The 23539-nt window shown below is 41.3% G+C and overlaps 3 protein-coding genes and 1 long non-coding RNA gene across 4 annotated transcripts; 2 read left to right on the top strand and 2 right to left on the bottom strand.

Annotated features, from left to right (window-relative positions):
- Positions 1–751: 751 nt before the first annotated feature.
- On the top strand, positions 752–11768 carry slc35a3a (solute carrier family 35 member A3a). The gene is made up of 8 exons (XM_031318423.2): positions 752–1253; positions 1399–1608; positions 2272–2426; positions 2584–2706; positions 7763–7937; positions 9126–9244; positions 9400–9533; positions 9666–11768. Exons 2-8 carry the CDS (start codon positions 1419–1421, stop codon positions 9754–9756), a joined length of 987 nt encoding a protein of 328 aa, XP_031174283.1. The 5' UTR covers positions 752–1253; positions 1399–1418; the 3' UTR covers positions 9757–11768.
- On the bottom strand, positions 3657–8006 carry LOC116063436. The gene is made up of 3 exons (XR_004108275.2): positions 7994–8006; positions 5168–5170; positions 3657–3830 (listed from the first exon to the last, which is right to left on the bottom strand). It is a non-coding gene; the product is annotated as an uncharacterized LOC116063436 (long non-coding RNA).
- A 286-nt stretch (positions 11769–12054) lies between the features above and the next one.
- On the bottom strand, positions 12055–19275 carry fam78bb (family with sequence similarity 78 member Bb). Its single transcript, XM_031318424.2, has 2 exons — positions 17474–19275; positions 12055–15748 (listed from the first exon to the last, which is right to left on the bottom strand). The coding sequence occupies exons 1-2, from the start codon at positions 17848–17850 to the stop codon at positions 15226–15228; spliced, it is 900 nt and encodes a 299-aa protein (XP_031174284.1). The 5' UTR covers positions 17851–19275; the 3' UTR covers positions 12055–15225.
- Positions 19276–19770: 495 nt separating this feature from the next.
- On the top strand, positions 19771–23538 carry rex1bd (required for excision 1-B domain containing). Its single transcript, XM_031318425.2, has 5 exons — positions 19771–19918; positions 20539–20621; positions 20829–21033; positions 22816–22904; positions 23100–23538. Exons 1-5 carry the CDS (start codon positions 19916–19918, stop codon positions 23170–23172), a joined length of 453 nt encoding a protein of 150 aa, XP_031174285.1. The 5' UTR covers positions 19771–19915; the 3' UTR covers positions 23173–23538.
- Position 23539: the final 1 nt, after the last annotated feature.

Genomic DNA, 23539 nt, shown 5'->3' with positions numbered 1-23539 from the left:
TTTGTCCACAAGTTCAGACACAGTGCTGGTGTTTGAAATAGTTTTATAATGGTTTCACGTGGAAAATCAAAGTATGACACAGATGAGTATACAATGCAAACAGATATTATTAATATAACAGACATTTGATATTTTTTTGAAATAATACAGTTCAGGACAGCAACTTGATTCCATCAATGAATTTTACTGTGCTTCCTCAGGGTACACAATACCGGTTTAATAAATAACCGCAGGTTGTATTTCACTGAAAATTATATATATGCTCCCATCAATCTGAATGAATCTTTGCAATGTAAATGTAACATATCACCAAAGTTAAATATGTAAAGTGTTTTGGTCAGTGGTTCAGCCTTGCCCACTCAGCACTGTTAATATCATGGACAATGTTCTACAGTACAATGTTAAGATATTGATAATACTAATTAATAAAAGTAAACATACATTACTATAGTACAGAAACAAGAAACATGTCTTGGCTTTTTGCACCATTATACATATTCAAGTATTTCAGCATTTTTATTGAACTACTTGACACAGTGTGTTTCACTACTTGCTACTGGATATTTAATAAACTGTTTTCATTCAAAAATAATTATTTGGTGTGACTTTGGCCATACATGTGTAATTATTCCGAATTAGTTCTGGAAAGGAAGTACCTTAAGTCACCAATTCACACTTAATTTTACAGCTTGAAATAAATACGAGTAATGCAGTTTTTTGCCAGTCCAGCAGAAGGCGCTGGGTCGCAGAAGAAGCTTTGACAAAAAGACGAGGAAGAAACGTACACGGAAGTCATTCAGGATTTTACCTTTTACCTACCATACAGTTTACATGCTTGATATTTAATTTAATCTGCAGACTTTTTCGGTATACTTTCCTCTGGCGGTTAGTTAAACCGTAATGGCACTTAACGATGGGACAGTCGGTGTGGACACCATGATAAGATAACGTGTAGTTCTCAGCAGACGGCTGATATCCAGTGCGGGTCAATGGACGCCAGGACCTGAAGGGCTGCTGTTTTGACAGCTGGGTTGAGCCTCCAGTACCTGGTCTTTCTGCCCGACAAAGAGAGCTGCTCGAGAACAGACACGACCCGAGGTTTAAACACTAAAGAGGGGGTTATTCTATGTAGAGACAAATATACTTATGTACTTACTGTGAAGTTGCTTTTAAAGCGCAATTGAAGGTACGGCAGAAAGGTGAGAGTCACTCCCTGTCAGTGTCAGCGACTTCTTCTCACCAGTGTTTGCTCAGTGAGTAAAAACCTCTTTTTGTTTCTAAAACGTCTTCTTCCACTCCTCACTGTGGTTCTGTATTCACCTCCTAACGATACTTACATTTCGAACTACTTGGACCGTACGTTTTTTATATCGTCATTTTTACCATTTCTGTGTCCAGCTTCACATCGACCATTGGTCATGGCCTCTCCCCGGCTGAAATACCTCTCTCTGGGCGTGCTGGTGTTCCAGACCACGTCCCTGGTGCTCACCATGCGGTACTCCCGCACCCTGCAGGCCGAGGGCCCGCGGTACCTGGCCTCCTCGGCGGTGGTGGTGGCCGAGGTCCTGAAGATCCTCACCTGTGTGCTGCTCGTCTTCAAGGAGCACAGTGAGTGCACCTGAACGGAACGCTTATCACCATAATCATTAGTAGAAAATAATGCCACAGTAGCCCATTATTTTCATTTTATTATAATAATCTAATAGAGTGTTATTGATTAATTGTGAGGTCAATTAAAGGTCAGACAATTGTGAAAAAAGTCCATCACAATTTCCTAGAGCCCATGATGATGATGTCTTGTAATTGATTGTTTTGTAGTATAATAGTTTCAATAACCTGGAAATTACATCAACATTGATATAAAGCAGGAAAAAAAACTCCAGTTTGAGAAGCTGTAACCTTCTTATGTTTATCATTTTTGATTAGTAAATGATGTAAATTATCAAATATCGAAATTGTTTTGGATTCTGTCATTACACTTAAGGAATCAAGCCCTTACTATAGTGTTAGTGTTGTTACAATAGCCAAGTTTGGTGATAAAACAATACTTGTCTCGATACTTAAACATTGAATGTAATAATCCAAAGTTGTCACGTGTTCAATGTTGTCTGAACACAAGCAGCTGCTTAACAACTTTGCCTAAAATACAGTCTAAAAATAGCAAAATGATGATTTAAATCCAAAACAGTCCGATCAAAGAAATGGAAAAAGACCTGATAGACTTAATTCCAAAATGAATTATGGTCTAACCTGTTTGTTTTCATTCGTTAGATTACAGCATTCGAGCTCTGAACAGCCTCCTGCGTCAGGAAATTGCCCACAAACCCATAGAAACGCTGAAGCTGGCGATTCCCTCTGGGATCTACACGCTGCAGAACAACCTGCTGTATGTCGCCTTGTCCAACCTGGACGCAGCTACCTACCAGGTACAGCAGAGGGACGGTGGGGTTTAACGAGACTGTGAATCTGAATGACTCACAGCATGACTCACACAGGACCTGATGTGTCTTTCTGAGCCATTTTAGCAATTAGCACATCCTTGTCTGTGGATTATTTACAGTATACCCACTTTGTCTCCATCAGGTGACATACCAGCTGAAGATCCTGACCACGGCTCTGTTCTCGGTGTCCATGCTGGGCCGCAGGCTGGGCGTCTACCAGTGGCTCTCATTGCTGATTCTTATGGCTGGAGTGGCTCTCGTGCAGGTCCAGTACAGCTTCCTGCCTGTTTGCTACTTGTAGAAATGGCAATCACATTATTTCACCATCATCTAGAAATATGAACATAGAACATCCTCTCTGTGGTTCCTCTTGAACAGAGCCTTTTTATTACACTAATAATCAGGGTAAAAGTCCACGTAAATATGTTGGTATGAACTAAGGCTTTTTTGCCCCAGAGTAATGATGCAGCCTTGCAATGGTTAGTGGTCCTTTTTTTCACACTCTGTTTATTAATATTTTCCAAATAGAACAGATAGACAATACATAACATTTGGTCAGTAAAATAGTAGTCTATATTGACGACATTTCATTTCAGGCATCGTTCAGGTGCCGCCGGAGGATCCGGCGGATGTCCCTCATTTTTCGGCCGGATGTCCGTCGCCTTCCACTTTCTTTGTGTTGGCGTTCTACGCTCTGGTGGATTTATGAGGACAATGGTTAACTGCTCCTCAGATCTCTGCATGGTTAAATCCAGACAGCTAGCTAGTAGTGATGTTACGTTCTGTGCCGAGGCTTCGAAGCGTGTGTCTGGAAATCCCGGAATTTTTCCGCGAAGCGCGTACCGAGGCTTGTATCGTTTTTAGACAAATTACGTCATTGATGACATCCAAAGTGACTGGTTTATGAAGTGGTTCGGATTTACGCGGTTTTATTATACATCTATGATCTACATACTCAGCCCAGTTAAACCATTGCCACGTACCAGTTTTAGAATAGCCTACTAAAATTGCCACTCCTGCTATTATATTATGCCCAAAAGGATTGCTTTACACACGTTTGATAGCCACATTCCTCTCAAGGAAATCCGTTTATTATACAGTTATGTTAATTATATTATACCACCAAAAAATACACACTATATTGATATAAATGGATTACGTGGAAATTGATTTTTTTCTTCATCGTTATTTGTAAGTCTTTACTGGTGCAAAATTCAGTCAAAAACCATCTGATACAGTGTATCACAGATCACTAGACCATCTGTAATATATCTGCCTGTTTTACACTCTTTGACCAACAGCTGGTATTGTGAGCAAATGAAGCCTCGAGAAATGAACCCTTTTGCGAACCACGTTGCTGGAAAGCTTCAATGTTTCATGAGGCTTCATCTCGCCATTGCAGCTAGCTAGACTATCTGTCCAATCTGAGTTTTCTGTTGCACGACTAAAATAACTTTTAAACGAGCACGTTCCACCAAAACAAGACATTTTCCCGAGGCTATTTTGCAGCGGCACCATTGCTCCATTCGGCGCCTAGCGCCGCCAAAGACGATTGTGATTAGTTTAAAGAAATGCCGATAAACCAGAGCACGTTTTTCTCCCATTCGGAATGCTTTGTGGATTAGCGAGACCCTCCTCCGCAGCGCTGTGGAGGAAGGTCTGGCAATGTGAGACTAGTAAAATAGTAATAGAGCAAAGATAAAAACAGTACAAAACCAAGACAGGACAAACACTACAAACCAAAAACAGTACCCAGACCAAGTCTAAGAACATAAAATGAATTAGTAATAAAATGTAAAAAATATATGTATTAAGATAATAACAACATCAAATACAAAAAAACTAAAATAGTTGTTTGTGGGTTCGCTGCCTGTCACTAAAATTTTGCTAAACTACCTGGTCACTTATTCAGGGACATCTGGATAGTTCAGCTCTAGTATATTCTCAAGGGGTAAAGGGGTCATCATGCCAAATGTTATCTAGTTTGACAAAATTAAGGACTTCTCTTTTCCATAGGCTATGCTAAGGAGGTATTGGAGATTTCCTCTTGAGCGTCTGGCTAATAGGGTAACAAAGGCTGCCTTTAAGGAAGAGAGTGGTACTGTGGGTGGGGTTACACCGAACAATGCAATCATAGCATAAGGATCAATGGGTTTTCCAGTAACCTTCAACAATGATCTAAAGATTTCCCCCCATAAGGAATGTGATGCGGGACAAGACCAGAACATGTGTACATGCCTCGCCGGTGCTTAGCAACCCCTGTCGCATGGTGGGTCCACATCTTTATAGATTTTAGAGAGCCTAACCTTCGTGAGGTGGGTGCGGTACAGTTTTGCACTGGATCAATCCATGTTATGCACATATAGTTGATTTGTGTAATCTATCAAGGGTAACCGCCCCAGAGGTTCTCAGAAATGTCCCCTCCCAGATCCGTTTCCAAAAGTGCTTTAAAGGAGTATAAGGAAACTAGACGTAGGGAGTGAATCTGAGCAAAGAGATGACATCTTTCCTTTCAGAACAGCATGGTTTGAGGGATGTGTCAAATGGTGAATCAATGGCTAGTTTAGGAAGTCTATGGTTAGTGGTCTTTGAGATTATGGGGGGGCAGGCTAACAAATCTCTGCTGGGGCTGAAAATAAGATTTAAGCTACGCGTCCTCTAAAAGAGCTACAACTATTCCTTCAATGTATGCAGTCTTTATCCACACGTCACGTCCATTGCCAAACATTCTCTAGTTCCAGACTTTCAAATGTGAGGATACTGTATGCTGGTCATTGTAAACTGAATATATTTGGGTTTTGCACTGTTGGTGGAATAAAGCGAAACATGGGCTCTAGGTAGTTGCTTTGGATATTTTGTCACCATTTTTAGACTCTTGTAAACTTTGGACTAGCCACTAGTTAAGTAGATTTAGTATCTGGCCTAATGTCACCACATGTAGAATTCTCAGCATGCTTCCTCTACCTCTTTGCCCTCAGGTTGCTTTTATGTCTGTACAGAATCATACCAAAAGACTTTAGAAAATCCATCTTCTTAGTGCTTTTTAAATTTAAGAAGAAAGAGAATGTGGCCAATTCTGTAGGTGTCACTTTGTTTAATTAAGCATTTACTCAGTTGCGTATTGAAAGTGTGCCGTTTTTTTCTGTATTAATTGTGTGATCTTACATTTTTTTTCCCGTTGTTTAGATAAAGAAAAGAATCTCAGTGGGAGTTATGTGGATTTATATAAAGGTTAGATAAATAAAACAGAAATAATGAGGCCTGAACTGGAACACTGAATAAATATTGGCCACCAGTGGTTACGAGGGATGTGCTGATGAATGATGAAGTGTCAGGAAAGGAAAGACTGTTGTGATATCACCTCCTCCTCCTCCTCCTTGGCAAAACAAAGACAATGCCAGTCAGTTAGTATTTCACCGGATGTCATCTTAATGCTGGCTGAGCACTCAGACAGAAGCACAACGGAGGAGGAGGAGATGAAGATGCACCTTAAAAAATCTACAGGATCAGACGGGTCGAAACATTTAACTGCGGAGATGTTGACAGTGACTTATGAAAGACGCCTCCCGAAGGCTCAAACAACAGATGATCACATCACACAGCCTGTTTGCAGTCTGTATCACTGCACACAAATTAATGACCGCATGCTAAGAAATAATTGGCCGGTTTTGAATGAATGCAACTTGTTAGTTTCACTGTTCATTTTAAAGGTTTATGCTGTTAGTTCTCACTCAGCAGGGTTTGGTTTGGCGCCTGCAGGAGGTAGAGAGGTGGCAGGCAAACAGCATCTTTTTCCAAGAATTGTTTAACTTATTGAAATGATCTTGAACAAAGAATGACGGACTCGTTTTGATATTTTGTGGTTTCATCCAAAGAAAAAGTGCAGTAGCTCAAATACTTTTCTTACTTTGCACAACCAAAGATTTTTTTTTTTTTTTTTTTTTTTTTGCATTACCCATTTTCCTGCTTACTGCAGCACATAACACAGGAACTCGCACTCTGCAGCATTTTTACAACTTGGCAAAGCTGTGAAGATGCCTTTGTATGAATTTCAGGTACCCAGCATCTGGCTTCAGCGAGCATGTGATTGTTAACCATTAGAGAGAGTTCAGACCTTACTAAGTACATAATTGTGGAAGTTTAATTGACATATGGATATTTTTTCATTTGATACACAATGTTGTATGATAGGAACTGCTTTTCTTTTTCTTTTCTTCTTTTTTAAAGATTTTTTTTTGGGCATTTTCATCCTTTATTTTTGACAGCTGAAGACATGAAAGGGGAGAGAGAGGGGGAATGACATGCAGCAAAGGGCCACAGGTCGGAGTCGAACCCTGACCCACTGCATCGAGGAGTAAACCTCTATATATGGGCGTCCGCTCTACCAATAGAGCTATCCAGGCGCCCAGGAACTGCTTTTCTTTTGGACAGAACCACACACTGGTTGTACATAGTGCTGTTTCCTTTTGCAGAACTTAAATCTACATTGTGTAATTTTTTGAGTTGATTCTTAGCAAAATTTTCAAAACTTTCACAAATATGTACTCATTCATGTGTAATTACTTCCACCAACTAATCAAAGTATTCTCGTAAGCGTAGAATCTGCCATTCAGAATCATTCAGAATACATACGAGCGACTCGTTCGAATGACGGCCGCCATGTTGCGCCTCCATCTTTAAAATACATTAGCCAAAGAGGGACATACGCCTTTTGCCCTCTTACACGCACCGTGACGAATGCAAGGGGCAGATTACTCGCCAGGGAAGCGAAAAAGAGAATTAAAACGACAATGCGACAGGCAAAGCAGCAAGACCAAAGTTAATATTGGAGTGGCTAGAACAGCTGCATGTAAACGATGGAAAGAGCTAATTTCGGGTTCGGCCACCGTAGGAGGAAAGGCTAGAAAGTAATATTCAGTTTGTTGTCGTATACAATTTCACCGCTAGATGGGAGAAATTCTTACACAATGTAGCTTTAAAGAAATAGTTCTACATTTTCGGAAATATGCTTATTCGCGTTCTTGCCGAGAACTAAATAAGAAAATTGAGCTTATTCGCGTTCTTGCAGAGAACTAAATAAGAAAATTGCTACCACACTCATATCTGTCCTTTAAATTTTAAGCTAGCAGAAGCTTAGTCAAACAATCAATTTTTTGTTTATTCCCACGTTGCATAATATTTTTCTGCTGAGGACAACCACTAGTAAATGCCAAAGTAAAAGCTTGTAAATTGACCTTTTATTCGTCAAACTACTGTTTCCAATGTCAAGATTGAGCTTTCTAGCTCAAGGATTTTGATAAGTGTTTCTCTTGTGTTTGCAGTGGCCCTCTGAGTCTGCAGCGGCCCCTGAGCAGGAGGCCCTCTCTGCAGGCTCCCAGTTTGTCGGTGTGACAGCAGTTCTGGTGGCGTGCTTCTCCAGTGGGTTCGCCGGTGTCTACTTTGAGAAGATCCTAAAGGAGAGCAAACAGAGCGTCTGGGTCCGCAACATTCAGCTAGGTCAGTATTCATCAATCAGTTGAATCAGTCCAGGCCAGTATACCAGCTATTCTTACACATGAAATTTAAGTTTATGACATTTAATCAATGCATGTCGATCAACAGAGATGTTGTGAGATGTTTGAAAAAAACAAAAATCGCTACCTCCATGTGTTCTGAAGCGAGCTCTTGTGTGTGCAGTTTCCTTTCTTCCCTGCGCAGAGAGCAAGCTGTGATTTTTTTTTACCTCCGATATGTTTCTGTTAAGATGAATGTTCCTGTCTAGTTTATTTTTACCCTGGAGCGTGTGAGGCATGTGTTAAGTCTCCTGCGATTCCTGGTGTGAGCTTGGAGCTTTTCACCTGCATTAAATGTTGGCGCCTAGATCTGCAACAAGAGCAATAAAGAAAATGCTGTGTATCTTTTTGTTGTTGTTGTAAATTGTATTTTATAACTTTGGGCTTTCGGCCGTTGAGCTGACAAAACAAGCAATTTAAAGTCACCTCAGATGTAATTGGCATTTTTCACAACAATTGAAATAAGTACAAACGCAATTGACACATTAATGGAAAAGGAAAATACTTGTTAGTTACAGCCTTATTAGGAAAGTAGGGGAGAAAAGCAACGTAGTTGGAGTACATGCTGTGGCCAGATATTAAAGGAGTAGTTCGATATTTTTTGGAATTATGCTTATTTGCTGTCTTGCCGAGAGTTAGATGAGAAGATTGATACCTCTCTCATGTTTGTCCACTAGATCTGAAGCTAGAGCCAGGAGAGGGTTAACGCTAGCTTAGCTTACTTTAATGTAAAGACTGAAAACGGGGAAACGGCTAGCCTGGCTCTGTTCTAAGAAAATAAAACCGACTTCAAGCATCTTTTTTTTTTTTAAAGCTCACTAATTAACACTTTATGTCTCGTTTGTTTAATCTGTACAAACACCAAGTTGTAAATCGACAATTTGTGGTTTTGCGTTTATGTGCCAGATTATTTCTATTTCTGGCACAGGGACTGAAGCATTAACTAAGACACGCTAAACCAAAAATTCGCCTTGCGTTCTGTCTGAACACACAGTTGTCTTGGTACCATCTGATTGTCTTTCTTTAACTGAATTGTTATGGTTTTATTTTGGTCAGACTTTGGGATGAAATCTGTGGACAGATCGTGTGTGTGTGTGTGTGTGTGTGTGTGTGTGTGTGTGTGTGTTTCCAGGGATGTTTGGCCTGGTGTTTGGCCTATTTGGGATGCTGAGCTACGATGGAGAGAGGGTGAGGGAGTCGGGAATGTTCCAGGGGTACAGCACCGTCACCTGGACTGTCGTAGCGCTGCAGGTAACGCTCACTCCACTGCTAGTGATTCAATATGTATATAATATCACCAAGCCTCTGAGGGTATCAGACTCTTTATTTCATGGATCAGACTCCCTGTCGGCCCATTAAGGTCATGCCTTTGTCCATCTGTGTCTGTGTGTTTGTTGTTTCTCCAGGCGCTGGGGGGTCTGGTCATAGCAGCGGTCATCAAGTACGCAGACAACATCCTCAAGGGCTTTGCTACATCGCTCTCCATCATCCTGTCAACTCTTATATCGTACTTCTGGCTACAGGACTTCGACCCCACTAGGTAGAGGAAGCAGTCACTACCTCTCCCTCTGTCTTTCTCTCCTGTATTTTTTGTTTTGTTTTGTGTGTCTTACTTTTCTTTCTCATAATCCCAATTTCTCGAGCTGACGGTGCTGTCTGCTGTCGTCCACAGTGTGTTCTTCGTGGGGGCTGTTTTGGTCATCGCAGCCACTTTCCTCTACGGCTACGAAGGCAAGCCATCCCCCAACCCCAGCAGGGCATAGGACACTCACGGCTGACACTACAGCAGCTGTAGGAGGTCCTGTTGAAGCGTCAAGACATGGAGTTGAAAAGAGGACAGAGAGCTGGAAAAAAAAAAAAAAAGAGGGGCAAAGGTCTTTATCGTATATTGTGAAGAGACAGAGAAGAGAAGGAGGAGAGGAGGTAAGCAGGTTGGGAACGGACGACAAGAAGGTGAAAAAACAAAAAGCAAGCACAACGCTGTGATGGGTCTCACACACCAAAAGTGCCTCAGCTGAAGAAGGGTAACCAATGAGAAAAGAAAACTGTGTCGAAACAGGATTGTACGTTTTTCTTTGTTCCTATAATTCCCGCTGTAGAGAGGATCCTGGCTGCCACACTTCCACATCTGGACCAACTGATTGTGTTCATGAGAAACCTGTTTGACTGCCAGTCACTGTTACTGCCACATCAGTCACGCCTACACAATAAACAATTACAGAGGCAGACAGGCAGAAGTTTCTAAATCTTCAAAACCACTTTTTTTTTTTAGATGTAGTGCAACTTTAGCTCAAATTGTTGACTTGTTCGCTTTAGAGTTGCAGTATTTAAGGCGCCGACCGTTTTTCTTGTCCCATTTTGAGCTCTGAAAGCACATTTATGTGCCATTTTCCCCCTGAAATGAGCCTTTTTCCAGCCATTGTTTACACCAAAGCTCTGTACAATACCGCAAGCTCTCATAGTCAAATGGTTTAGGAGGATGCCTGGGAGGCATAACTCGGCATAACACTCAATGCACCAAGAGCCTTTAGACTATGGTAGTTACAGTGACCATAACTAGTATTGTTTCCAAAATGGTTTCCATGTTACGTTTTGTCCAGCTATTTTTGGAAACGTTTTTTGTTACCAGGCAACATATAGTCATTGGGATATCTTTGATAACCAGTGACATAATTACTGTATGACTGGTGTCTGGTGGGGTTGAATGTGTTTTACAGTAATCTGGGTGTATGATTAAATGCTACAGTAATAAACTAATCGGACACTTGAGACACGCTGTTCTCAGCTGTAACTGTGGTAATGATTTGAAGATATTGATTCTTGAAGGGAGAGTTTGATTATGTGGTGAAGAATATTTTGTACAATTTTGAATTATGTTAACCTTGAATAATAGCACCATTTAAATTGTAATCTATAAATCTAATCGAATTGTCTATTTAATGTATCTATTAATTGGTTAGGCTTCCACGTGACTTTTCAAAGCCATTGAATATAAACATCCAGCTCCTTACGTCCTGTGCTCGTGTAACAATACCACCTGTTGCTTTTGTGGCAAAGTGATCAAAAATGGCTGAATGTGGCCCAGCTAAGTCTGAACGTACTGAATTATACTGATCACATCAGACATGCGTGAGGCATTATTTACATCAGTGGTTCTCAACCTTTTCGAGTTGCGACCCCCCACAATAATGAGGTTGGTGTTTGCGGCCCCCCCCCTCAACAACAAGCGCTGCAAACTGGTATCTACACGCCTCCCCCTGCTGATTTTGAGTGATTTTTTTTGTGAATGCTTTGATTAATACATGTAAACAAATAATGCTTTGCTTTATAGTTTAGTTTTAGCAGCTAGACCCTAGCCTTGTCCAATGTGATCCAGGCTCTGTGGATTTTTGATGCATTTGTGATTTTTTTTTCCTCTCCCCCTGCCATGTCTTCAGACCCATTTCTGTGTTCCAGGAACTCCTGATTTACAGCTCTGAATATAACACATTAAATGTGCCAAACTCACACAGTAATGTAAAAACCATTCCCCAGTCTAGAATATGTGTTATTTCATTTTTTTTCTCCCCAACCATCTGGCGACCCCCAGAAATGATCTTGTTACCCCCTTTGGGGGTCCCGACCCCCAGGTTGAGAACCACTAATTTACATCACAATTTGACTAATGTTTTTCTTCTGGAATGTTTTTTTCTTGGGATAAAGCGGGTATAATTAATAACTTTATTATTTTAATTATCAATATGTGAATCTTTTATAAAAGAAAAATGTTTCCTTTATCTTTTCTGAATGTGTTATTGTGTTGAATTCCTCGTGGATCTCCCCTAAAGATCTTTCCTACACTAAAAAGCACACATTTTTTAACAGCAGCAGTAGCAACAAATCAAAAGTAACACAATATTCTTTACAAATTATCATGGAGCCATCTTAGCAGCTTGTCATTTATTACAACACCCCTGTCTGATTCTTGATTATTGTTTTGCACAACTACCTTGTCTAATTTAATACTTGGCATGTTGCCTTAGAACTGCAAACTACATGACATGAATACATTCACACTTTGATATTTTTGGCATTTTTTTTAATGCGTTTAAAAACACTGCATGCAAAAGCCAGACAGTCAGAGAGAAAGGACTGTAACATGGCAGAGGGCCATGTCCTTCATATTATAACACTGTAAAACACCATTACCCAGCCATTTTCAAAACCAATAACTGTATCAGAGTCCAATCAATCAGCAGAACAAGTAGAAACTAACGTCTTAAGCTCCTCATGAAGGGCTGTGTACCGCTCTACTTCCAGTCCTCAGGCACATCTGTTACTGTAAAAGACACTTGAGGTCCTGATACACACAGACAGCAGACTGTGTGACCTCATGGTCAAGTATAAATGTATTTTCGCTCAACACTTAATTATTTATTTTTTTTTAAAGAGAATTTTTTAGGGCATTTTTAGGCCTTTATTTCCACAGGACAGATGAAAACATGAAAGTGGAGAGAGAGGGGGAACGACATGCAGCAAAGGGCCGCAGGTTGGAGCCGAACCCGAGGCCGCCGCGTCGAAGAGCAAACCTCCATATATATATGTGCGCCCGCTCCACCAAATGAGCTAACCCGGCCACAAGACTTAATTTTAATAGGGGCAACATGTGAAAAAGGTTTCCGCTTGCTTTGCCCTCTATAAAAGACTCTATAAGATCACCTACTTTGATTCTCCAGTTAAAAGTGCTGCTCTAGCTGTTTCCCTTGATTGTCAACATGGGCTCTCAGATGCCTCACAAACTGCTTCAGTGTCGTGGCTACAATCGGCATGTTGTTAGAATATCCAGTGTCCATGCTTCTCTATGATGAGTGTGTTGCAGGACGTACAATACACAGGCAGGGACACTCATAGGGTCGTTCCAGATGACGTGTGTGTGTGTGTGTGTGCGTGTGTGCGTGTGTGCATGTGTGCGTGCCTGCGCGTGTGTGTGAAGGCTTATTTGGTTTGCACCAGGAGTAATGAGCAGCAGCATGGGTAAGATAATGTGGTTCCATCCTCCATCTCTCTTCATCTCTGTCTCATCTGGACCAGCTCAGCACTTCAGCGGCACGTGTTTCACTGGCCCGCTGAGTGTGAATAAACAGAAATACAACGTATAGACCTGCTTGGAAAACAACAAGCAACATTTTCAGATATAACATGATTGTGAAATGTTCATATTCTGTAGTCATAAATCCTCATAAAAACACATTTTATAAAAGATCATAATGGCACAAGAGACCTTTGTCTGTGTAAACCAGATACTGCACCAATCTTTAAAGAGTCACTTCACCCAAATAAAATTAAAACCATTTTCTTACCTACTTCTGTCAGTATCTGACCATGTAGAAAGTTCCGATTTCAGATATCTGTTCACTTAGATTTCTGCCTCCACCCAATACAATGGCGGTGAATGGAGGGCCAGGTTCCTAGACCTATATATATATATATAATATGTCCTAATTATTTGATAACTCTTCCTCTAGCTCCACCATACGTTTGACATATTTGGTGCTTAGTAAAGTATTCCAAGACTACTATATGAGTGGTGAGATATTTATGGTGCCCAGAAGATATTTTTTGATTACTTTGGTGACTAACTGACTTTTCTACTAAAAGTCCAAACATTTATTTGTCCAATACTTTGCTTATGACCAAATACCTGCAAAAAAAGACAAAGACATCAGCCTCGGCTGTACTTTGTGCAAATTAGCAATTGTTACTAGCTAACACTCTAAACAAAGATAATTAACATTTTAAACATACTTGCTAAACATCAGCATGTTAGCATTGTCATTGTGAGCATGCTGGCATTTACTGTAACTACAGCCTCAGAGCTGCTGGCATGGCTGTTTAAATGCACTTTTGTCAAAGCTTTGATCACTAAAGACATTTCATCTCCATTGTATTGGTTGTGAGACACAAATCTCACTGACTGATATTTCAAAACTTGGACAAATAAAATCCGAAAAAGTCTGCATGGCTAAATATTTTCTTTGTAATTTAGGTGAAACGATGCTTTAAGTAAATCTTCTCGTGTAAATACAGTTCTCTTTCACTACAATCTTTGCTCTTAAAGATTTGTTACAGCTCTGTTTGTCCTCTTACAGCCACTGAAGGCAGACTCATTTAATTACTTGTAAAATAAAGTAACCTTGCTTCTTCACATCACAAACCTGATTAGATGGGACAGGGGAAAGACAATGTTTGTTTACCGTTGGAGGCTGTCGTCAACACAGGCATCACTGGCTTTCAAAAGGCAGGGAGGGAGAAGCTCTGCAGCTTGGATGAACTGGCCATTTGTGATTGAAAAGCAAAAATCCCGCTGCAGGGCTTCATGTAAGATTATTTCTCAACGCACAAATTGTGTGCATATCATGAAATCCAAAAGCTGTGATTTCTACATTTTCTGTGATATGTAAAAAAGCAAAGTAGCTCTAAGGATGCATGTGTCTTGGACAATCTTTCTGTGTATAAATCATCTTGAAAAATGTCCCTCCCTGTAGCATAACCACGAATTAGGCCCGTGTGTTTTGTGAGGGTGAGAGAGCAGCAAGCCTGGACCCAATCCTGGGTCTCCATTATAGAAAACACACATGCCTGCACATCATCCTGTAACATTTCAGTTGATATTATAGTTCTCTCTGTCCGTAATGAATACACCCCGCAGCAGTGTTGTATGGCACATAAACACTATCCCCTTTCCTTGGTTGCACTCTTACACAGCACTTTACAGTACAGAGCAGGCCAGTATTATGTCATCATTAAGGCTGAAGAACCTTTTTTTTTTAAAACAGGGTCTGTGTTTAGGCTTGATCATTTCTTTCTGGGCCTGAGTAGCTACAGTACAGGTTTGAGTTACATCCCAGCACTAATGGTGGATTTCAAAGTTAGCTTTGCTCAGTTGTGCTGGGCTGCAGTGAAGGCCTGGATACCCAACAGCTCAACAGCACCAGAAGTGGAGACCAACATACTTTCTTGATCGTCAAAGGCAGCAGTGGGGGAATTAAGGCAGCTGTCCCCTCGATACTTTACACAAAAAAAAAAACTGCAACTCTGATTTGCACCATTGGCACACGTCTCAGCCTGCTTATAGATCTTAATTTTGTCTGTTTTTTGTCTTGTAATCTGATTATCCTTTTTAGCCGTTTCACTTCTGAAGTGACCCACTATGATATGATATAACTAACGGCCAATCAGATGCTCTCAATGCTCTACTTGGATGGTATGACAACAAGCGGAGGCCCTCTCCTTGGCCTCCACATCAGAACCTGGGCGTCGTTGGCGTTGGGCCTCCCCATGGCGTTAGCAGTGATGGGCTCCATGCGGGTCAGCACCCGCGGCTGGTCCTGGTGCACCCGGCCCACCAGCCTGGCCCTGGAGCCCAGTGGCAGGGACGGATCCACCGCGATATCGACCCTCATCCTCCACTTGATGGTGTGGAGCAGGATCTTTTCCCTGGACGTGGTGTTGAGCGCCACTAGCCAGGTGGTGAAGCTCTGGTCCCTTTTGATGTTAGTCAGTAAGGGCGTGTTGGATTCACTGACCGGCACAGCCCAGGTGACGCTGGGGTAAAAATTGTCATTCATGCTAACGATGAAGCGGGATGGCTTAGAGGTGGGGCCCACAATGGTGACAGTCTCTGTTGTGTTTCCATACCAGGGGTAGCTCACACCGTCTGAGTCGCTGATGGCCCTCACCAGGCCTTCTCGTAGCTGAGGCAGCTCCCAGCTCGACCTGAAAGGAGACAGACAGTATTAAACTGGAAACAGGAGAATTCTGGGTAACTGTGTGCCATTCATTTAAAGGAATAAGTTTAGTGATATTCTTTATTTTCATTACTATCAACAAAAGACCAAAACCAACAATGATTTGATCCTACTAACAGTTATTGTCTGTGTGGCCAAAGCCTGATATAGCTTACAGCACGGTACACTTCTCCCATTACTGCAGCAAGGTGAGAATTTAAACTACTCAAGGTCAGCAGAAACAAGATCTTCAACTGCGGTTAAGTTGCTTTTTTAAAGCCCAATCAGTAATGTTTTACACATATACGTACATTCTCATGGTTGGACCTACAGATGAACATAAGCATTTTGTGACTTTCTCAACTGATAATTGAAAATAATTAGTCCTGACATTGAAGAAAATCCCTTTCTTGTTGATTAAATGATTAATGATTTAAAAAAAAAAAAGAAAGAAAAAGTCAATTAACAGTTAAATGATATGACAGTCTTGGTAATTCATTAACAGTTAAATGATATGACAGTCTTGGTAATTCATTCATCAATTATGTTATTAATCATTTATGTTGTTTATCAGGCAAAAATGCAGTCTGAGTTTCCAGCATCTGAAATGTGTGGATTTGCTGATTTTCTCTGTATCTCCCAGTAAATTGAATACTTTGGGGGGGGGGGGGGTTTAGACTGTTGTTTTGCCAAATGAAGCAATTTCAAGATGTCATCTTGGGCTCTGGGAAATTGTAAAAGTCAGCGATTCTTTTGACATTTTTTTTATTGAAATAATAAAAATTGACAGATTAAAGTGATAGAGAAAATGATCATTAGTGTCTAGTTTTACATCAAGAAACATTAGTAAATGAGCCACCAGTCAATTTAGAAGTGATAGCGGTTCCACTGTTTTAGATTGTGGTGATGAGGTAACTCTTTTATTCACATTTGGATAAGGGATTGCTGGCATACTTGTGTATCTGAGGTGTGAAAAGTTGTGAAATTTAGTTTACAAGGAAACTAACAAGTAGATTTCAGAAAGGCTTTAAAATTCTTTATCCAGACACAATCTTGCAATGAGACTACAAAAGCCGCCTGTAATTGCTATATGGGGTTCAGTATGTCAGTGGATTAGCTCATCTCTTTGTTGTGCCAAACAGTTTTTGTCATCTGGTGTCCCCCTTCCATCTATTTGTTGTGCTTTCATGACCAATCCTAAAACCACCATGAACCCCAATCTCTCACTCCTAAACCCAACAGGATTAAACACCCCCTCACATATGCCTTCAGATAAAAGGCTGTGTGTGTGTGTGTGTGTGTGTGTGTGTGTGTGTGTGTGTGTGTGTGTGTGTGTGTGTTGTGGGGGTGTGAGGGTATGGGGGAGGACATGTCTCCGTGGTCACAATTTGAGTGTGAGAGCATCAACTGTTGTTTAGCTCCTCTAATAGCAGCTTTTCTATTTAGGTGCCAGAGTCACAGGAACAGAATCTGTCGGTGGGCGTTTGAATGAAGGAGGCTGACAAGCACAGTTAACCTGCTGCGTGCACAAATGCTCCTCTATGCAACTCAGTGTGGTGCACAAGCATGAACACGTTATTATAGGTACACAGTGTACAAGTATGCACGCAGGCTAAAGCGCACGCGGAACACGCACACTCTTTCTTTTTTTGTATCTAAAAACACGTCACAAGGGTGTAATGAGGACGCGCAGGTGACAGAGGTGTGAACTCACATGCCGACGTCTCCATAGGTGTTGTAAAATTCCATCTGGGTGCACGCCTGGATCCAGCCCACCACCCATGTCTCATTGCGCGAAATGGGGGGCATCACAATCCGCGCCGAGGCTTTGAAATAGGGCGTCTTGTATCGAAGCACTATGGGAGAGTTCTCCTCAATGACAGTCGGGCAGTGGTCTATGGTAGCGGACAGGTCGTACACCACTATGTTCTCCCGTTTAATGCGAGACTTGTTACAGGCGATACTCTGGATGCAGCCCATGGCTGTGCACGTAAAGGTGATGGTCAGGAGCAGCCAAGTGAGCCTGCCAGGCCTGGGGAACAGCACTGCTGACTGGGACTCGACCAGTGTCAACACTATGAGGCCGTGCATCAGATGAAACTGTAAGGCAAAGGTGGGTGCTACCACGCTGTAGGCCCAAATCAGAATCACAATAAGGCTTCAGTGAGATCACAACAAGCGGGGCAGCTGGGTCCAGTGAGACCAGGATCCAGGTTCAATCCCCCTGTGTCAGCAGGCACCTGCCTTGCTGATGTATGGGCACATCAACCGGCTCCGGGGGCGCTGCTCAGTGGCTAACCCCGTGCTCTGAAGAGAAACACCCTGCAGGGATTAATAAAGTGTCACATGAATTTTTGATACAGGTATGATTGTATCCTCTCCACTCAAACAGTGCACACTGTCTGTTTCCGTGTGCCCTCTCCTCAAGGATCCGAGCCGTCTGCACTCCTGCTTGGACCCCTGCATGTAACCTTTGATCCTCTTCTTCCTTCCCCGAGCTGTCATGTCACAACAGGCGTCCGGGGACCGGCGGACACCGGGGCGCAGGCAGGGGGACCCTGTGGTCGGGCGTCGAGGCTTGTTGACGCTCCACTGAGCATGAGATGCTGCTGCCTATAACCTGAGCGGCGGCGTTACTGTCCGTCATGCCTGTCGACTCGACGGGAGGGAAACCCGGTGAAACAAACAAAACCTTGGAGTCCGAGCATTTGTGATGGGAAAAACAGCTTCCTCCTGCAGAGTTAGACGACACAGGCGGGTCTTTCCCGATCAAATCGGGGGAGACAACGAGCTGCAAATAAACCGACTGTCAACATATGTTATAGACTGATGAAACATTGACATTATGGCTACAAAATATCAGACAAACAGTATCATATTAACCGTGTAAAGGGCCGCTCGGCATCCTCATTTGATGAAAGCTGCACGGCTGTGTGTCGCTGTTCAGCCTGCGTGGTGCTGAAGATGCTAAATGGACCAATGAACGGCAGAGGGAGACTGAAGGCGTAGGAGTGCCCGCGTCTGCACAGTAGTAGCTTTGCGACCTCTTTCCTCCATATTGGAATAATGCTTTCTAATCGCATAAACACAAAGTAGACAATGCCCACATAATCCCCTAGTCGATAGGCTGTAATTCTGTTGAATGGGCCTGCAAGATAAAGCAACAGGTGGATCTTTGCTGAACCTCAGGAACGATTTATGTGATTATTTAGCCCAAATATTGCTATAAAATACCACTCCATCTCGTATTGTTAATGCATTTTAATAATACACACACTGTAATGAAATAGAAAGAGATGGGGTGTTTCTGATTTTGTAGAGAAACATTTGATTGGTTAGTGGCAGTCGGATGCAAGAGGCGTTTTGACCCCTTTCAAAATAAAACCGTCTTGCCAAAACAAACTCACCACAAGGTAAATTAGAAGTTGTCCCAGTGCATTATTGTCATGGAGTTGTAGAAGTTAAAAAAAAATCTAAGCACTTTAAGGACTTATTTTAATGGCAGCCAACATAATGAACAATGGGTTGTTAAGACTGCTGGAAAATGTACAGCCAACCAGCACCTAACACATTATGACCTGTATTATGATATGACCTACTCTTTATGCAGTCTACAGTAGACTGCATAATAGACTGCATAAAGAGTGTAGGGTCATAATACAGGTCATCACAGAGACTGAATTCAGCCTCTGTGATGACCTGTATTATGCTTTTTAACTTTCAAGCTTCTCTGGGTTAATGCATGGATGTAGGGTTAATGGACAAAAGCTGTCCCTGTTGCAGGAAGAGAGGTTCAGCACATAGACTCTGTAAAAATAAGGTTCAGTATCATTTCACAGGAAGATGTCATTATAAATGTAGCACTAAATCAAAGAGTGTAAACAAAGAGTAATAACGTTTATACTGTAGATGTGAAAGAACTATTTCTCTTGTCAATAGAGGCTACAGAAGAAACTGTGCAAGTCCGTTTTTGTGTATGAGAACTTTTATTTTGAAAACAGACGATGCACAATGCGCTACATCATCATTTCCGTTTGGCAAGGCAGGCAGGCTGCTGATTCACATACAGAAGTAAAACAACGTCCTGCATTTATGAAATATAAACATGTCAATGTGATAAACTGTGGAAACCCAGCAACATAATTTTCTTGTTACAATGGTGAGTATCTGACATTGTATACTACAGTTAAATGTCTGAGAGCCTCAAAACTAGTAACGTTACTTCCACATGTGCTAAGCTAATCAACGCTGATGTTAAGTTGGCTAATGTAGCTAAAGTTGTAGCGGTTAGTGTCAGGGTTAACGAGCTGCTTGTTACCTGTAACTTTATTCTCACAAGCTTTCATTTTATTTTCTCTTCATAAACACTAATTACAACCAGTCAAGTCTAGTACAATGTAACAGTATTCAAAATTATATCAATAATATAGTGTAGTATTGGGACTTTAGCCCATAATATGTCAAAAACCACACCATATGAGAGCTCTAAATGGAAAAAAATGTGCTTGCTTAAAAGTTAAAAGGCCAAAACATATAAATTCATAATATGGATACAAATATTTGCAAAGCTTTAACAACATATAGCTTAACTAATTTTTTTTATACGTTTATACGTCTAATTGAGTGACAACGACAGTATTATTATTAATAATAATAATAATAATAATAATAATAATAATAATAATAATAATAATTATCCTGCTTGGATGGATTAATATTCTGTTAATTCTCTCTGCATGCTATATGTTACCTTTCTTTAATGTGATTTCCTCCCTGTAGGTCCCCACAGACTTTAAAGCCCTGATCCAGAGGTTTTATCAGCTTCAGGCTGAGCGGGTAGAGACGTATCAGCTCTTTGAAGAGTAAGTTTAAATCTAGTAACACACACACACACACACACACACACACACACACACACACACACACACACACTGTTGTTAAATTATTGTAAAGACACAATCACATTTCCTCCTGTCTCCAGGGATCATTGTCCTTGATTTCAGGCACATAATTATAGAAATCTAAATTGTACGCCTCACTTTTATCTGTGTTGTTTTTGTGCCTTCTAGAGGACATGAGGCCTACTTGAGGACAGGGCCCCATTATGACTTCGATCACTACAGGCAGCTGGTCCATGAGATAACACAGGCCTTCTGCGGCATCTCCAAGGAAGTGCTGGAGATCAAGGAAAAGCTGCACCATGAGTTTGACAGGCCAGCCCTTTCTGAGCACATTGAAAAGTTGCAGAGCAAAGAGAAGCAGAAACTTGAACTGGTATGTAACCACTTGCTGTGTGTTTCAGTTTTTTAAATATTAAATCCAGACAACAGCAGTGTAAAAGCCAAGAAAATCAACATCAAATAAAATGAACAAGTACATTGGCTGACCTACATATATAGAAGGTGAAGGTGATATAATCAGCAGACTAGTCTGGATCAACGGAAGTACATTTTCCAGGATAATTGCCTGACATCCTGCGCATGGCTCACACGCCAGATGTTCCTCACCTTCTGCTCTCTGTGTGTTGCCGTTCCTCAAACTCTGTTCGCTTTGGGAAACAACAACAGACTTCGAGCAAGCTACGCGCTGAAAACGGCATGTTTTTAAGAAGATTTGGATCGTGCAACAAGGCAGACCTGCTTGGTTTGTTTGGGGAATGATTGTTAAGATTAACAAAGAATATGTTTACGGCATTTACTACCTAACTGGGACGATTTGGGACCGATTGGACAGGATTGCTATGGACGAAGTACACACGGCGATACCCTGGTAAGAACTAACGACGTATAGCCATGTATCCAGCCAAATAAATAAATAGCTGATGCTACTGTATTGTGTGAACAGTTAACTTCATTTAATATTGTATGTGGCCTTTTCTTTTGGGGTGCAAATGTTCCACTAAAATAAGTTCTTCTCAGAGATTATTTTGCAGAGCCACTGTGGCTGTGTCTGGGACTTGGCGCTGCCCAAGATGATTGTGTCCTAGAATGTATCTGTGGTGTAGCCAGACCTTACTCCACAGCGCTGTGGAGTAAGGTCTGGTGGGGCTAAATACAGACTAATGATAAGTATACACCAACATCATAGTTCAGATCAAGAGACAAGCAAATGGATGAGAGGAAAATTAAGAGCTTGATATTTAAATAAATAAAAAAAAATGTATATATTAAAAGGGGGTTCATAAGTAAAGAAACATTCAAATCCAACAGTGTAATTAAATGAATCAAATAGCTAAATTCAGAAGACAATGTTTAAAAAATTTTTTTTCTCAATTTGCATTTTGATTTATTTAGTAATATGTAGATGCTGTTTCATTTCATCTACTGTATGTAATGGAGGGTTAATTTATTATTTTTTTTTAAATCTTTTTTCCTTTGCAAATTCTTTGTATAATTTTTTTTTTTTTACTGTTCAATATCAGTATTGCCGTATAACTTTACATATATTATTTTACAAGAATCCATTTAACCTGCCACAATTAATGTTTCAAACCTTTAATAAATATTTAGCATGTAATGCAATTCTATTACAAGTGCATACTTTGTTTGATACAATTCCACTGTTTTACCACAAGGAGGCAGACTTCTTATTCAAAACATGTCATCCTCTTTCTCTCATTTCACCACGGTCGTGTTAAGGATTCAGCGGTTCTTAATATGCTGGCAGCTCAAGTCATAAATGTCACACCATTTAAGGAGGATAACTGCAGATGCTTCTGATGGGAATATTTGGGTTCTGCTTCAAGTCAGTGACATGATAGCTGCAGTCTGTCTGTGACGCTCATCGTGATTGGACCGACAGTTTGAGACTGGTGTTAAAATGTTACGCCTCAGTGCTTCCCACATTCTTCAACAGTCCACATTTCATACATCTGGTGTTCAGAGGTGATGTGTAGCACTTTTGTGTGAAGTTTTACACTCCTATACTATTAACTCGACGTCCTTTCTGCCAGTAACATCACGTCATAAAGCTCCTATTATCTTAAGAGTTCATCGGTCTCCCCTCCGTCCCCCACTGATGAATGGTTTGCATAAATCTGATGTGCCTTCTCAACAGACAGCCAAGCTGCAGCTGGCCAGGCAGCGGGCCCAGGATCACCCGGAGGACGAAGACTGTCAAGAACAGATTCAGGAGATCAAGCACGAGTAAGAGCAGCTATTACCACCCCTCAGTTTACTGCGTTCGCTCCCTGCTGACCCAGCCACTCGCTCACTATTAACCTGCTGTCAGCTGCACAACTTCCCGTTTATTTCCTCATTTAACAGACTATTCTTTGGTTGTAAAAAAAAAAAAAAAAATTCAAATATATTTTGTAACAAAGTAACTAATGTGTTTTCCAGGATCATCAAGAACAAAGAGGCTCTGAGTGAGATCATGCAGGACTTTAAGTATGACTCTGAGGAGTGTGATTGACAGGCGGCTCCCAGGAGGCCTGCAGCCGCCCTCTCACATCACCAGACGGCCGAGCTGACAGATTGGCTCTGCTGCAACTTCCATCTTGGACTCCTCGGCTACACTTATCGATCCCCCTCTGGCTCCACCCCGCTCGCTGCTGCAGTCTTACTCCACCCAGGGGACCTTTCACATTCTGGCTCTGTGTTTCTATCTGTCATGGGTTTGTGTTAATGCATGCCTCAGCAAAAAAAGAAAGAAAGAAATTGATGAAATGTGTACATACTCTAAAAGGTTAAATAATTCCTGGAGGCTTATCCTGCTATCTTTGTTTACTTGATGAATTGTATTTTAAAGAAATATATAAAAAGACACTTTCCAAGACAAG

The sequence above is a fragment of the Sander lucioperca genome, chromosome 11, assembly GCF_008315115.2.
Source record: "Sander lucioperca isolate FBNREF2018 chromosome 11, SLUC_FBN_1.2, whole genome shotgun sequence".
NCBI lineage: Eukaryota > Metazoa > Chordata > Actinopteri > Perciformes > Percidae > Sander > Sander lucioperca.
This window is presented reverse-complemented; position numbering and strand designations above follow the sequence as displayed.

What these genes read in the sequence shown, in the direction of transcription:
- rex1bd (XM_031318425.2), top strand. An exon ending in ACGTATCAGCTCTTTGAAGA is followed by an intron (nt 20,622 to 20,828) that starts GTAAGTTTAAAT and finishes TGTGCCTTCTAG; the next exon opens with AGGACATGAGGCCTACTTGA. An exon ending in ATTCAGGAGATCAAGCACGA is followed by an intron (nt 22,905 to 23,099) that starts GTAAGAGCAGCT and finishes TGTGTTTTCCAG; the next exon opens with GATCATCAAGAACAAAGAGG.
- fam78bb (XM_031318424.2), bottom strand. Translation starts at nt 17,850, where the DNA reads ATGCACGGCCTCATAGTGTTGACACTGGTCGAGTCCCAGTCAGCAGTG. An exon ending in ACCTATGGAGACGTCGGCAT is followed by an intron (nt 15,749 to 17,473) that starts GTGAGTTCACAC and finishes GTCTCCTTTCAG; the next exon opens with GTCGAGCTGGGAGCTGCCTC.
- slc35a3a (XM_031318423.2), top strand. Translation starts at nt 1,419, where the DNA reads ATGGCCTCTCCCCGGCTGAAATACCTCTCTCTGGGCGTGCTGGTGTTC. An exon ending in GCTCGTCTTCAAGGAGCACA is followed by an intron (nt 1,609 to 2,271) that starts GTGAGTGCACCT and finishes TTCATTCGTTAG; the next exon opens with ATTACAGCATTCGAGCTCTG. An exon ending in CTGGAGTGGCTCTCGTGCAG is followed by an intron (nt 2,707 to 7,762) that starts GTCCAGTACAGC and finishes TTGTGTTTGCAG; the next exon opens with TGGCCCTCTGAGTCTGCAGC.